We start from the raw sequence: 16,742 nt of genomic DNA on the forward strand, positions 1-16,742 counted from the left end.
AGCCTGTCTCCTTTTTCCCTACAATCTTCTGTGGCTCCAGTCAAGTTTCCTCTATTACCCTAGTATGTGATAGAATGAAACACATCTCAAAATTTCAGTAGCTGATGCTGGTTGGTCTTTGTTACAAGAAATTCTAAGGTTTGAGAATGGAATAAAATCTGGTTTTATTAAACCAAAATATATTTTTTAATTCTGGATAAACATTTTAAAAATCATATAAAAATCAGTTCTGACTTTTCTTGAAAAATAGAAAAATCTGAATCAGTAGAATGACATCTTGACAAGGCAACAATGGGATAAAGCTGAGTGGCAACGCTACATCTCCCACCCCCTCACCGCATGAAAATGAGCCAGGAACACTTCAGGATTGTCCCAACAAAACTATACAGTTTACCTGATGAGTCCAAAGATGTGATTTATCATCATAATCTTACAGCTGTTTTAGTGAAAAAGGCAAAATACTTACCTGGAAGTGGAAAACAAAAGATAAACTGATAGAGTAACATGTTTAAAAAACAGGATGCAGCTCATTTCTTACAGGAAGTGAAGGTATGCATATGCCCATTTCATGAAGAGATTTTAATTCACATATCTGATTTAAGCATTTTCTTTTCCCTAGTTTAATCTGACAATAAACACTTAAAAAGGAATAAACTACTGGCCTCAAGAAGAATCCAGTGGAGTGAAGAGGAAATGAAGAAAATGAGGAAATCACAAATAGGGGCTGTAAAGAAAAAATTTCCAAATTCTGTGAAAGTGGGAAAGAAAAAAAGGAAATGAGAGGTTGAGGAAAACTGATACTGCTTTGAATATATATCCTTGATTATTTGTTGCAAGCAAAAGAAAGCCTGCAATTCCCAGAGTTCTGTTTTCACTCACCTATAATCTATTTACACTCTCTGAATTATGTCTTATTTTCTAATCTCCCACTTTTAACTACCTCATGTATACTGTCAACTTCCAAAACTGTACCTCCGGCCCAAATACACCTCCTGAATTTCTAAAACCTAAATACAACTGCATACTGAACCTTTCTGACGGGTACCTCAAATTCATCATGTGTAAAATTCATTCATTACATACCCCAATATCTCCTACATTCTCTAATTTAAAGCATCAGTGCCTATCCAATTACTGAAAAGAGAAATCTGTTATCTTAAACTGCCCTCTTAGAACTCTTACATCCAACTAGTTATAGTCTAGATCCTAAATATCTTGGGGGCCCTCCCTTCCTCACCACCAAAGCCTTAGACAAGACAAACCTTCATTAAAGCCTGCAAGATAGATTCCTGCCTCCCCTCTATTCCACCTTCTTTACTGCCAAAACAACCTATGAGAAAAAGATTCTGAAATACCTAACTTTTCCATGAGCAGGACCTGTTCTCTTGTTTCTGTTATTTAGGATGGATTACCTTTCCTCTCCAGCAAGAATCTCTATCAAGTTCCCTTTAAAAAGCAACTCAAACTTGTATATTCCATGAAGCAAGCCTTCCTATTTTCCAGATAGAATGTTCCATCCTTGCATTCTCTGCCTCCATTGTATTATTTGAAGATCTACAGTAGTTATTTATGTTATTCTGCCTTTTCTAGACTAGGAGCTTCTTTCATGCATTGATCAAACATTTACTGAAGTCTATCATGTGCCCTTTATAGCCAGGCTCTGCCATTTCAAAGATAAATAAAACAATGTTCCTAGCCTCAAGAAGCTCACCTTCTTGTGGAAGAGAATGATGTATGTAAAATATTTTAAGTAAAATAAAGACATACATCAGCTATTACAAGGTACTAGAAGGAGCATGTGATCTGACACAACCTGAAGGGGAAGGGGGGAAGCAAATCAGAGGAAGCATCCTGAAAAAGGTGACACTTAAGATTAGTCTCAGAGGACAGCAGAGCAGAGCCAGGTGAGTAGGGCAACTGATAAAGACAGCAGGAAGCATGAAACACTGTTCCAACTGGAAGTTGTTTTTAAAAAGTAGATTGTGAGAAGCATATGGGACATTCAAATGTAAACCATTCTATCAACTATCGGCAAGATTTAAAGTATGCAAGCCTGGGGGCAGGAAAATGTACCTATAAAGAACAATTACAGTCATATTATCTAAAAGCTAAAAATAGGGCAGATGTGGTGGAAACGGACAGAAGTCTGCAGATTGGAGAAACATCTAGATGGCAATCAACAGATCTTGTGATTAACTGCATGTTGCATGAGAAAGCCTTACCATACCTTTTTGAGCTTGAGTAATAGCTGACTGAAGAGCTGGTCACTCTAAACGATAAAGAAGAACAGGGTTGGGGGACAGTGTGTTTGCTACTGTAGATACATACAGACCTCAAGTGCAGAAAGCCAGAAAGCAACTAGATATAATAATATTCTATAGAATACTCTGAGATACAGATAAAGAATTTGAAATTACTAGTACCCACAGATGCTAATTAGTATTCACAGATACTAATCTAAAAAGTGAGAATGAAGTAGATCATGAAGAAAGCAGTAAGTCAAGGATGAAATATTGGTAACACTATTATATAAAGGGGCAGAAAAATGAAGCCAATGAAGCCCATTAAGACGACTGAGAAGGCCTGCTTAGAAATCACGAACAGGTGGTATGCCAGAAGCTAAGAGAACAGTATCTCCGCAAGAAAGTGATCAGCAGTGTCCAAAAGCAGTACTGTTCAGTAAGATAAAAACCAGTAAATGTCCAGGTGATTTTGACAACCAGAAGGTAGCTGCTGATCTTACTGAGAGCAGCATCACTAAGAGGTTTAGGAATGAGTGATAAGAGATCTGCATACATGTCAGGCTTTAGGGAAGGATCCAGCAAAGGTGAGAACAGGTGAGACAAAGTATGACTAATGGAGCAGTACGTGAAAGATTCAAAGGTTCAAAGAGGGTTTGACCTCTAACGATCACAAGAAGGAAAGCTCAGTTTTCAAAACATAAAGTTAAAGGCAGGGAACATACAATATTCAATCTTATCTCCCATAACAAGCAGAATTCCTGGAACATAATGCGTACTCAATGCTTCTGTGATATGCATGAATGAACTCAGGAGTCTCCCTTTCTAATATACCAAACACCGATTCATAAAATACTGCAAATAAGCATTAACATAAACAATCTAATTTAAAAAATAGAAATATTCCCTAGCGGTATGTATATCCACCCTTGAGAGTTATTCCTTTAGATTCTTTTACAATTTATAAACTTAACAATGCACAAATGTATGGGATACAGTGATGTCCCATGCTAATGTCTGTTCATTCTTTACCACCCAACCATAAAATAAATTTAGGAGTTTACTAAACAAACAATATGAAACTAATCGTTATACACTGTAAAAGGCAGGTTTCATGTGGTTATCCCATCCCTTCATGGCACAGTCCTTGAGAACCACATTATCCTAACTACTTCCCTCTCCTAACCCCAGCCTGGCCAAGACCCGACACAAATGCTGCCAACTTACTGTTTGGCAGACAATGCACACCTTGTGAGACCTGGCTCTATCAGTGATCTGAGCTAAACTCTCTTTCTCTGTAACTTGAACAGCTATAAATTGTTGCCAGCCAGTGGTGGGCACTCAACCTGAAGATGAATATGTGTATTTTGGGGCTAGGGCAGCCATTTTAAGGAGACATACAGGCCAATAAGACAGACAAATGAGAGAAAAACTGAAAATGAAGCAGATATACTGAAATGCCAAGATGAGAGACACTGTGGTTGAGATCTCAGCTTATCAGTTCCCATAGGACTAGCTGCATTCCATTTCATGCCACTGGATTCTTTTTATGAGCTAAGTAGAGTATATTTCTGTTCCTTACAATCAAGAATCTCAAGGGGAAAAAAAATTCTAAACAAGATTAGATAAATTCCAGGAATACAGAAGTCATTTTTTGTTTTTATGTCACTAATAGCCACTACACATTATAACACAGAAGTAGTTAGAAATCCTGGTTTCCAATCCTACCTCTGCGCTGACATCATTTGGATGTGAGAAATCAAAATCTCTCAAAAATTGTTTACCCTAAACAAGCCCAATCCCATCTGATCTCAGAAGCTAAGCAAGGTCGGGCCTGGTTAGTACTTGGATGGGAGACCACCTAGGAAGACCAGGTGCTGTAGGCATAAAAAAAAAAAAAAGAGGATCTTAAACTGATAAGGTCCTTGCAATCAGTGAGGTCAACCAAGGGTTGCCTCACCTAAAATTTTAAAAAAAAAAAATTTTTTTTTTAATTGTTTACTTACTTCTAAAAGAAGGAATTGAATTATAGATTTCCTATAATGGCTTAAAAATTAACTTGAGATGATAGTATGAGGGGTGTGTGTGAATGCACAACAAATTCAAAGATATACTTTCTTTTTCCGTTAACCCTTTATTACAAGTCAGGCTCTTATAGGAGTATGTGTGGACTTAGGTGAACAAAGATATACTCTTAAAGCAACTCTTTGGAAGTCTCAAGAATTTTTGTTATAAGAAAGATATAAACTTGCAGTATGCAGACAAAAAAAAAGGCACTGTAATAAATCAAAAGTAATCTCACAAGGTGATCTGATCATAAATTCCTAACTCCGCAGGTCATGGTGAGTAGTCACACCACAGGCCTATAATTTTTTTAGTAAAATGTTTAAGCCAGCCCTGTCCATTGTTCTTGTGCATCTAGATTATCACACTTTTGACATACTGGAAGTTATCTTCTTTTCCAGATACCTGGAGGGGTAACCCACCCTCAAGGGAGCGCATAATCTTGTTAACTATCCTGTACCTTGTTTCTTCCCAGCTTCATATAATTTTAAGTTCCCTCCTTAATTCCAAAGGTATAAAAGAAACTACAAAACCATCATTCTCTGGAACATTAGAGATCCTGCTTCCTGGCAATTGCTGTCAGTTTCACTCAAATAAAATGTTATAAAAATTATATCAAGTGTAAAATGGCTCTTTCCTAAGACCCTTAGCTGGGTTATATGCAATAAATTATTTTGCTATTAAGATCATCCCTAAGGCTACTAGAATTCCAAGCAATACCTGAAGCAAATGTAGTATCTATGTAAATACATAAAACTTCCTTCCAGGACAAACAAGGTACTCACCTTAAAGACCTTCTTCCTTCTTGGACTTCTGGGGAATGCTTGCCTACCATACTTTAACCATTTTCTGAGGGATTTGTTAAGTAGTGGTCACCATGCTCTGATTCACATGAATGACCCCCACCACCGTGGCCACAGCTATAAGGGTGGCTTTCTATAGCTAGTTTAGTGGTCTGTGAGATGGCCTGGCAGAAAAGCTCTATCAAATCATATAAGTAGCCTACATAGTGTAAAAGATAACTCTGATCTAACCCACAAGATCGTGTCTTGGGACTGTCAGTTGGCAGTGACAGGAATAAAAGAGCAGTAAGATTAACAGAAAACAAATTATCATGGCATTAACACCAGGACAGGAATTGACAAAAGCCTAATACCAGCAGGGTCACAGGGTCTCCAGGTAGCTAGATCTGTATGATATATACTGAATTACCTTCTAGTGGCCAGATATGTATTGAATCCATAACCCCAACCTACATCTCATTCTATCTGAAATCAGGCCTGGCAGCCATTCAGTGAAGCCTGACTAATAACGCGCTTGTTTTATTGATTTCACCAAAATGCTTATCACCTAAGGTAATTCCTGAATCCCTTTGTAACTTGCACCTCAGATTCTTTCTTCAGTTCTACAAATCTAAGTTTATAGTCATCCCTCAGTATCTGCAGAGGATCAGTTTCATAAAAGATTTCAATAACTGTTTAAACTATCTTAAACGATTTACTTCCGATTTTCAACAATATCTACTTATGAAGTATAATACAGGCATTGTTTTAATAAAGATGTTATAGTGACAGGATGGCCTCAAATTTTAAGAGATTCAAAAGAACTGCTAAACTCTTCTAATTGACACTTATAGTAAAAGCAGAAGACAAAGAAATCTGACCTGCACTTAAGTCAATTAAACCTTATAACTCCTTGAAAATACCCAAGTCTATTTGTGTTGCTATTTCTCTTCTTTGATTATTTTCATTATTTTGTAAAATAAACAGATTGATATTACTTAGACTCCCTAAAACCATTCTCAAAGGTTCTAAGAACATAAGTATACTGAGGGAAAAAAATGAAGAAAGGCAACTTCATCTCAGTTTGAATGAAAGGAACAAACTAAAATCATATTCAATAAACCAATAAATCATTGGGAAAAAAGATAAACCTGGCTGAAAAAATCTATTAAATTAAGATGTTTTAAATAAGGGTTCATACTTAAAAAAAAATAATCTTTGCTTATTTTCTCTTTCAAGTCACTGTGAACTTACCATAGTGGAATAGAGGAGAAACCAACCAACCAACCAGGGATATGTAAAATGCTGCAGGCACTGTATAAAACGGTTTCGTGGTTCCTCAAAATTTAAACACAGAATTACCACATGACCCAGAAATTTTACTCCCAGGTATATGCCAAAAAGGACTGAAAACTCAAATGTATGTACATACATGTTTACAGCAGCACTATTCACAATAACCAAAAGGTTGAAAGTGACCCAGATAACCATCAATGAGTGAATGGCTTAACAAACTGTGGTATCATCTACATACAGTAGAGTATTATTCAGCCATAAAAAGAAATGAAGTAATACCGATACACACTATAACATGGATACATTTTGCTAAGTGAAAGACGCCAGACACAAAAGGTCCAATATTGTGTGATTTCATTTATATGAAAAATCCAGAAGAGATAAATCCATAGAGAAAGAATGCAGAACGGTGGCTGCTAGCCACCGGGGGAGAGAAGAAAATGAGGAACTGTAATAGATACAGTTTTCCTGTTGAGGAGATGAAAATGTTTTAGAACCAAAGGTTACACCACATTATGATTGTACTAAATGGTAATGAATTGTTCACTTTAAAATAGTTAATTTATGTTATGTCAATTTCAATGTCACCTCCATTTTTTAAAAACTTAAAAAAAAAAAAAAACACTGGGTCCGTTGTTAGAAGACACAATTTCAAGACCCGGGTTCTAGGCCAGCTGCTTATAGCTGACCTCTCTGAGCCTCAATTTCTTCATCTGTAAACAGGTTGGGAACAGATGATATCCAAGGTTCCTCTCATTAACTGGTGCTCTATATCTGCAGCTCTGAATTTTTAAAGAATTGTATCATATAGGAATTTATCTGAAAAACAAAGCATGAAGTACTGGTTAATGTTCTCAGCAACAGTTTTATAGGAAAGTCATTATAAAGTTTAACAAAATTGCTTCTCATAATGACTTAAAAATAAAAGTGGACATAAACGTTAAAAAGCAATTCAATGAGGGCAATTCTGCAAAGAGTAAAACTAATGTATTCTAAGATTATAGTTTTCTAGCAGTCAAACTATATCTAAGGATAGAAATTAGAGATTCTAACCACAATAATAAATAAAGTAAGTACGTACGTACATATGTACATATGTAAGTTTGAGACCCTAAAAGATTGGATTAAATAACTCTTGGGCATTTTCCCCTGGTACCAATTAGGCTTTGAGAGGTACTGAGTATCATATAATCTGAGGTCACTGGGTGTTGCAGTCTATTATTTCTGATTTAGCGTTAATCCATATACACTTAAAACTCTGATAAGCCACAAAAACTGAAGAACCTAATTAGTGTTCTCATTACCCTACTTTTATAAGGCGGCAAACTATAGCAAAGTCAAATAAGCAAAAATTCTCAATAGCAGCTTTGTATATATTTCAACGTAACAAATGTTGACCTGAGTTATCAAAATTCCCCATCAAATAGTATACTACAAATAACTTGGGCCTAGAAAATTTAAGCCAAATGATGTCAGCTGCCACAGACAAAGAAAAATCTTAGTAACATTCCTATGAGCAGTCTGGATCTGTACAACTACACTGTGAAATGTATCACAGATGACTGAGACAATTGATGTGCTGTGTTTTTAAATAAATATCAATGGAGTTTTTTTAAAAATAAATATCAATTGACTTTTAGAAAAATGAGCATTATTCACATCCACCTAAATGAGGTAAGTTAATGAATGCAACCCAAAGTGAGAATAGGAAAACAAGTACCATTTAGCATTAATTGCTCCTCAGTTTTCACCTTGCTAAAGCACATCCAAAAGCTTTTAATACAAAAGATACATGTAAAAATGCATGTCACAACCCAGCTATTACAAGCATCCATTTGATGCAGCCCAAATCCCCATGACTTATGACAGGCTTCATCTACTTGGTGTCATAGCTTCGAAAAGTTATTTTTAGTTTCACAGTTCAAACACATGTGAAATAAGGTCATTGTATGCTGAATCATCTAATTTTGAAATATATGAAAGCTTTAATCATGACATGTATTTTGCTTAGTAAAAGCAATGGGTTTTAGTCACTAGAAGACATGATATACTATAATCATTCAAAAATCTTATTTTCCACTAAGCATGCAATTTTCTTATTTCTACATCAAGCTGTTACCAAATTTACTACTATACTACTCACCCTTATCAGAATATATTTTGAAAAATTTTCATAGTGTTTTGGATAAACTCTTCATTCAAAGGTAATTTCATAACTCATTTGCATAACTAGGGTAGCTCTTGAAGACCAAGTATTATACTTTAAAAAGCTCTCTTCACTTTTAAAAGAAAAATAAATTTGCTGTACCCTGTTGACAGTAATGTCTGATATTATCATTTTCCAAGTTTAACGGTATAAAAAAATTGAGTTACATGTCAAATTAATTAAATGAGTTGCAGTTAAGCGACTTAGTTCTACAACAAATCTGAATTCATGTAACAATTATAAACCTCTAGTCCCATATACAGTTTACACTTTAGTTAGTCTAAACTGAGTGGTTTCTTTGTGCCACTCATTTTGATTCTCTTTGCATAAAACTGTACTTTATAAATAATGGCAGTTTGCCTATGTAATAAACAAGGTCCCTTTTCAGTACCTAAGTCTATACCATTTACTCCATATTGAAAAAATGACACTTATCGGTAATTGCTCACAAATCTGGAACTGGGCAATTAAAATTGTTTCTGAAAAGCATCACATGTAAAAGTAAGGAAACAGTAAAGTATGTTAAGTACAGCAAGGTGTCAGACTCAGGCAAGCGGCACAAAGGAGTGGAGCTATGCTGTGCAAAACTGACCAAGCCTTGACACTCCAGAGCCTCTTCCTGCCAGTGTCAGTCAGAACAGACAGACAGTTCTCTCTAACCACTCCCCTCGGAGCCTGTGGAACATCAACCTGGAACTCCTGGCCTCTCCATGGATCCTGAACAATCAATCTGAACCCCTTAACAAAGAGCAAGATACAAGGCTAGGACTTCCAATGAAGTTCGATTCACCAAGGTTTTTCATCCACTACGGAACTGAATGTATTTTCCAGACTAATTCTGAACCCACTATGTCCATTCTTTGGTCACTTCCAAGAGAGAAATTGATTGTTATCAGTCCTCCCAGGTACTCTAACCAATTGTGTTGTCCTTGCTTTTTCCTCCTTTATCCAACTTCCCACAGCTACCATCCTTCCCTTCCAAAGTTTCCCTCTAGGTTTCCATCGTCTGTTCCAAGGAAAAAACAAACCCACTTATATCGTCAAAAACTTCATTGTTTGCTTTAAGTAAAAGTTGCTTATCCTGTAGCTCTCTCAAAGACTGCTTATTCTTTCGTTAATTATGCAACCCAACTTCATGATGCAGGGTCACACACAGTCCCCATCATAACTCCCAGCTAGTTTCCTGTAAAAACCTCATCCCTGTGCAATTCCTACACATTAGAATTACCTGAGGGACATTTTAAAATCCCATTGCCCAGATTATAATCCATACAAATTAAATCAGAAAAGCTGAGGATGAGAGCTAGCCAATAGCAACTACAATGTGCAACAAAGTTAGGATAGAGCATTAGTAGTTGGTAAAGTTCTCCAGGTGATTCCAATAAGCAGTCACAAGAGCTAACCACTCTCCAAGGCATCCTACTTATTCACTCAAAACTCTTGAGATGCAGCACACAACATTCTTCTCTATGCTAAGTGCTGCATAACCTGAATTATTTCAAAATACGGGAGGATAATCCACCCAACAGTCTATTTTTAACATCATAAGCACTTCACCTCCACCAACTTTTATTTTAACTCCACTTTAACCACTACAGACCATACTCTAACTTAATCATCACCTTGTCTTCTCTCTGAAGAGGAAATGTGAAAATTAACTATCTTTTTCTCTGACCACCAATCTCCTAGTTCTAAATTAGTTACATCAATCACTCTTCATTTTCATTCAGAGTTGCAGAGTAGATTCTTCTTTCTCTTTACTTAGCTCACTTCTGTATGCACTTCCCTATCAAGACTAGACTCCATAGTTCACCATTTCCACCACTCTCGCGCTGATATCTTCATTTATAACATTACATTAGAACTCCGTTTTATTTTCCTGCATATACCATATGGAATAAGTTTCATGAGGACATAAACTGTGTGTTTTGTTCAACGATGTAGTCCTGGTGCCAAGTATAACATTTGGCACATACAGTATGCTCTCAGTAAGAAGATATTGAAAACACAGATCATCTCATTAATCATCTAAATCAACGTTATATAAATCAAGATTTTTTTTTCCCCAGTAATAACCTTTACCAGTTTATCTTCCTTTCCAATCATTAATTAATTGGCATCTTAACACCTAAGTTCCACTTGCCTGTGGTTTCTGTGTAGAATCAGTTCATTGAACAACTACAATCTTGGAAAAATTAAATAAACACTTGAGAAACTTATCAAAGCAGAGAAAAATAATTCACATCACTTTCATTAAGAGCAATTCTTAAAAATTTAACGAAAATTCTCTCTCATGTGTGTCTAAATGAGAAAGGTATAGAAGTACCCAGATGCATTTATTTAGTTAGTTATATATTTGTTTGTTTGTTTTTATGCCTACAGCACCTGGTTTCCCATCCAAGTACTAACCAGGCCCGACCCTGTTTAGCTTCCAAGATCAGACAAGATTGGGCGCATTCAGGGTGGCATGGCTATAAACCCCAGACTGCTTTTAAAAAATAGAAATCAAATAATACTTTTACTTTTTACTAATTACATTTCTACTGGGTTTACTTTTCAAGAAGTATGTAATTTTTTTTAACAAAAAATATATTGCAACTACTACTATATTTAGAGTGCATATACCACTTTTCTTACAAAAGACACACCATATCCTTAACTCATTTTATTAACATTCAATTAACAGGCATTTTAAATATTTAAGTGAATACACCATTACTAACATTCATTCTATCAAGCAATGATCATAAAGGCTGTCCTAAAACTATTACTCCACCAAATGAAAAACATGAAACTAACACCCTGTTTGAGAAATCAAAACAAAATAGTTGGTCAAATTATGATAATAATGAAGAAAAAGCTTAACACACACATGACCTTTAAAACAGATTTGCATATGGAAAATCTTAAGATAAATAGATATGTGTTTGTATACTGTCAGGGTTTAATTATTCAAGTACTAAATAAAAAATGTTAAACATTAAATAATCATGGAGGTGTAAAAGCAGACAGATGGCTGCAAGTGACTGTGAAGAGGCAGCTGGACCATAAACAGAGATGTCCTCAAGAATATCATGATCTGGGCTATAATTCTTGAACTTGTAGTGCTCAAAGAACAAGCCAGCCTAGGAAGAGATCTCCAGAGTTAAGATCCAGAGTTTCAGAACGTGCTGGAAGAAAAAACCATGGACAAGCACTCAGATAATCATGAGATAATGCAGACAGAAATTCAGCAAGGAGGCATAAGCAGATTACACAGGCAGAGAAGGGCAGGGTTGGAATGATAGGTCTCTGCTTTCAGAGGCGTCTTCTTCCCCTAGTAGGTGTAGCTAATATTAGGATTTAGGTTACTGTAGTTAGCTTCTCCACTACATAGCATAGTAGTTCTTAGTTACCCCAACACACTGCTACAATGTAACCCCAAACCCTCTTGGCCCTCAAATTCTCAGTAGTCTTCTACACACACACACACACACACACACACACACACACACACACACCCCATCTAGATGTGATAATAAATCCATGAAAAGTTTTTTTTTCAAAATTCAACTTGGGAAAAACTGTAATGGCTTAATTTCAGCCCTACTTTTATCTATTTTGTCTTGTTATATACTACTTGAGACCATCTCTTAAAGCTAAACAAAATGTACTGCAAAATTTAAATATCTTTTGACAGCAAAGCACAATCGACAAAAGAAAAACAGATAAATTGGACTGTGTCAAAATTAGAAAATCTGTGCTGCAAATAATACCACCAAAAAAATGAAAAGTCAACTCACAGAATGAGAGAAAATATTTCTAAATCATGTATCTGATAATGAACTTCACCTAGAATATATGAAGAACTGTTAAGACTGAATAAGAAATAGACAAATAACCCAGTTTTAAAATGAGCACAATGGTAAGGGTTTTTCTACCTGAAATAACAAGTTCTAGAACTTATTGTGGCAATAAATGTATTTTGTGTATTTTGGAATATACCAAAAGCCACTGAATTGTACACTTTAACTGGATGAATTATATGCTATGTGAATTATATCTCTATAAAGCTATTTTTAAAATTACTACTTACTAGTTAAACAACAGGAAAGTATAGATACAGAGGTTAATGAAATAGAATAAATTCAACATAAAAACAATTCTAAGAAATAAGTATCTCAAAAAATAGAGTACAGAAAAGGTACCACCTTAACACAGTGGTTCTTAGAGGCAGTTTAGCCTCCTAGGAGACATTTCACAATGCACAGAAACATCTTTGGTTATCAAAATGGAGGGAGGAGGTGGAACACCACCATAGAGGCCAAGGATGTTGCTGTGTGTACCTACACAGCATCCTGATGCACAAGACAACTGCCCACAATAACAGAGGATAACAGGAGGAGGAGGAGAGATGGGGAGATTAACTATTTTTGATTAAAAAGACATAATGGTATTGCTAAATTAGGTCTTGCTTCAAACTGGAGAAAGTTGTATACACTGAATATTAGACAATAATAGAGATTTTGGTAATTTTATTAGGTATGACAATAATGCTGTGGTTATAGCAAAACACATCCTTACTCTTGGGAGATTCAGGAGAGTATTTTGAGGAGAAGTGACATAATACCTGAAATTTACTTTAAAATGGTTCAGCTATAACAACAAAAATGACACATAGAGAATCAGATCTAAAGCAAGTAGGACAAAATGTTAGCAAATCTAGGTAACTGGTACACAGGTGCTGACAGCAATATTTTTCAAGGTTTCTGCATGTTTGAAATTTTGCATTATAAAAATCTGATAAAAATTGTATTTTTCTCCAACAAAATATGTCACAAATATACTAAAAATATGTAAAAAAAAACAGCTTAGAAATTCCGATTAAAAAAAAATATAAATCATTGTGTAATTCTGGGCCAGGAAAGGTCTTTTTAAAAACGGCAAAATATGTAGAAAGGATTCACATATTTAACCCTTTGTCGGTTTAGGAAAAAAAAAAAAAGTGCAGTTCGCTGCCAGCGTTCACTTAACACCACACGTACAAATGGTACATTTTCTAAGATTTGACATTTTCAGCAATCCAGATTACTATCTTTTGTAAATGGAAATATCACTACTAAAAACAGAATGCTATAAATAGAATGATGTCATTTGTTTCAATATACTAGAGAAATGCGAAAATAAAAATAAAAGCGAGATATTTCATGGCAAACCTTATGAGGTAAGGTTAGGACTGTAATCTGCAAATTATCTCATGGTAAACGCTGCAGCAGCAAGTACTCTTGGGGCAAACAGGAAATGGGCTAACAATATAAAACTTATTTATATTAATAGAAAAAAATCCATAAACTTAAATATATGTACTTGTAAAAAGATATGCACTGTATACAACAAAAGGTTAAAAAGCCATGAGATGTTATAAATTATTAAGAAATAGACCAATACTACAAAAGAAAAACAGGATAGGAACAGGAAATTCAAACAAAAAAATACAAACGGCCTGACATATGAAAAACTGTCAACCCTACCAGCAATCAAAGAAGCCCAAAGTTTTAAAGCAAGAATATAATTTTCACCAATGTGACAGGCAAAGATGAAAAATTATAAGCCAACTTTGTTTGTGATTTTTTAAAGTTAAATATAAGATTAAAAAGTATAAAAAGTATAAATAAGGTATAGTATTCATCTATTTCTATTTTATTGAATCAAGATAAAAGCTGAATTTTATCAAATGCCTTCATAGTGTTTCCTATAATAGTCCCAATTTTCTTCTCCACTGACAATCTAAATAATCAGTTGTAATAACATATTTCTACACAATGAGCCATTTTTGCATATCTGTAATGACTCTTTAATTGTAACAGAATCTTCTTTTAGTGCACAATTGAACATTAACCATTTTACTGATAATTTTAATATGAATATTCATAAATAAAATTGTCTTCTATTTTTTTTTTTTTTTTACGCCTACAGCACCTGGTCTTCCTAAGTGGTCTCCTATCTAACTACTAATCAGGCCTGACCCTGATTAGCTTCCAAAATCAGACGAAATTGGGTGTGTTCATGGTAGTATGGCCATAGATATCCTGTAAAGTTTATATTAAGTGAAGGCAGGAGGTTACAAATTTGTTTGTATATGTGATCCTACTTTAAAAAGTGTACAAATATAATACAGAATACTGAAGGCAGAAACTATTAAATGTGGTTATAATCGGCATGATAAAATTACAAGTGGTTAATATTTCTTTGTACTTTTGTTTCAAAATTTTTAAGCATGCATTATTTTAAAAACTACCAACCAAAAAAAGCTATTTTCATTTGAAAAATAATTAGTTCAGAATGCTAAGTCTCCCTCATACGTATAGGACTATAACAATACAAGAATAAAAGTCCCAATATTCACAACTCAGCTTCTACTTTTCCCCATAATTTAATTCAAGGAGAAATCGAACAACACAAGCCTATCAATCTAAAGAGCTAGATCTTCAATGAATAGCCAAACACCAATCTCCTACCTTTCCTTTCTTATGAAAATCATCCTCTAACACAATAGAAGCCATCATTTCTTACATGCTTAGTATTGTCTACGACCTTTGTTAACTACCTTATACAGTATAAATATATATGTTAATATATAGAGACTTTAAACATATATTACATATATCTAATTCTCACAACTCTACGACATAAGTTATATTATTAACTCCATTCTAAAGATGAGAAAACAGCTAAATCACAGAACTGGACCATGAACTGAGTGTGGTTTAAAATTCAAGCATGTTCTGAACCATTATTTAACACTGCTTCTCGAGAAGGTTTAAAAAAGGGGGAGGAAGGTAAAAAAAAAGGAGGGGGCAAAATTCAGCACACAATATCTGACTAATCAAATAAAAGTAATTAAAGATTAAAAAATTCAATTTATCAGAAAAACCTGAAGTAACCAAGCTAACATCTTAAAGTCCTTGGTACTCTTTGAGAATATGCTGAAAGTACTACGAGATCCCTTGGTTCACAATAAAAAAATAAAGATCAACAGTGTTCATTAACTCAGAAATTGTAAATTTAACTTTTAAATCAAGATAAATTCAGAAAAGAGGTATAAAATCATAAAAGGAAATTATACTGAGCTATGTGTTTTGTCATCTTTTAAATTAACAATGAAAAATATCTTAAACCCGTAAGTGGAGTATAACTTAAAAATCAAAGTTAAATACTCTACGGTGGCCTGTTTGATTTATTTGAGATGAGAGGAAAGGGTAATGACCGGGGGAAAAGCTCTGAGAGAGCAAGGTGCAGACCCTACAGACTAGAGGAGAATAATAAAAGACAGAGGAGGAGGAAAAGATCGACATACCCACAAAGTGACAGCAGCAAAAAGGAAAAATTAAGTGTAGAAAGAAAAAGAGAAACAGACATAGGTTCACCCACAAAGGACCCTGACAGCATATACGGCTAAGTAAAATGTTATTATAACATGAACACCCCACTCATTGAGTGTAAGAGTTTCCTATACTATTACATGAATGCAGGTAAGCAGCTGTTACATAAGGGATTGAAATCATTTATATGCTTAATATCCATATTTAGATTTGTAAGTACAAATTTTATTTGTAACATAGTCCTAAATCCTTTTCTTAACCCGCAACACAGTCCTACTAATACCAATCAAGCCAACTACATATTTTTACAAAAGGATTTCCTCACTTTTCTATTCCCTATAAAAGGAACAATTCAATAGAAGAGCTTATATAAATTTAGAGCTACTTTACATAAAACGTTATCAAATTGACAAGAACCATAGTTACTTCCCATAGCAGAAAACTATATAGCACTAGCAGTTTTAAAGCATAATATGAGATTATACTACAATTAAAAGCTTTAATAGCCAGAAGAAATATATTGGTTAGTCAAAAGTTCTACTTACGACCAATTCGTATTACACAGAATTGGCCAATATCAACTCTCTTTATTTCCTCCTGAGTTCAGTCTAAATCTAGATCTTAATGAAATACATAAATTAGAAAGTTAATTAAAAAAAAAAGAAGAAAGAAAGAAAAAGTACAGGAAGAATTAGATCATCTGGGTCAAAGAAAATGACATTGTTTAATTTGATATTTTAAAACTTCCTCAATAAAAGAACACAAAAAACAACTTCAAACATGGAATTCTAAG

The 16,742-nt window shown here is 34.6% G+C and overlaps 1 protein-coding gene and 2 pseudogenes across 5 annotated transcripts in view; all 3 read right to left on the reverse strand.

Annotated features, from left to right (window-relative positions):
* SNX13 (sorting nexin 13) overlaps positions 1 to 16,742 on the reverse strand; it is a 112,675-nt gene that overhangs the window by 86,754 nt on the left and 9,179 nt on the right. For 3 of the 5 annotated variants that reach the window (XM_036230392.1, XM_016139473.2, XM_016139474.2), the window contains exon 2: positions 7,072 to 7,201. The exons of the other annotated variants lie outside the window; for them this stretch is intronic. In XM_036230392.1, the coding sequence (XP_036086285.1) occupies positions 7,072 to 7,095 (24 nt within the window). In that variant the 5' untranslated portion in view covers positions 7,096 to 7,201. The remainder of the gene's footprint in view (positions 1 to 7,071; positions 7,202 to 16,742) is intronic. 5 annotated transcript variants of the gene reach the window in all.
* Positions 10,962 to 11,067, reverse strand: LOC118611149 (annotated as a pseudogene).
* Positions 14,535 to 14,653, reverse strand: LOC118611065 (annotated as a pseudogene).

The sequence above is a fragment of the Rousettus aegyptiacus genome, unplaced genomic scaffold, assembly GCF_014176215.1.
Source record: "Rousettus aegyptiacus isolate mRouAeg1 unplaced genomic scaffold, mRouAeg1.p scaffold_m13_p_13, whole genome shotgun sequence".
Taxonomy (NCBI): Eukaryota; Metazoa; Chordata; class Mammalia; order Chiroptera; family Pteropodidae; genus Rousettus; species Rousettus aegyptiacus.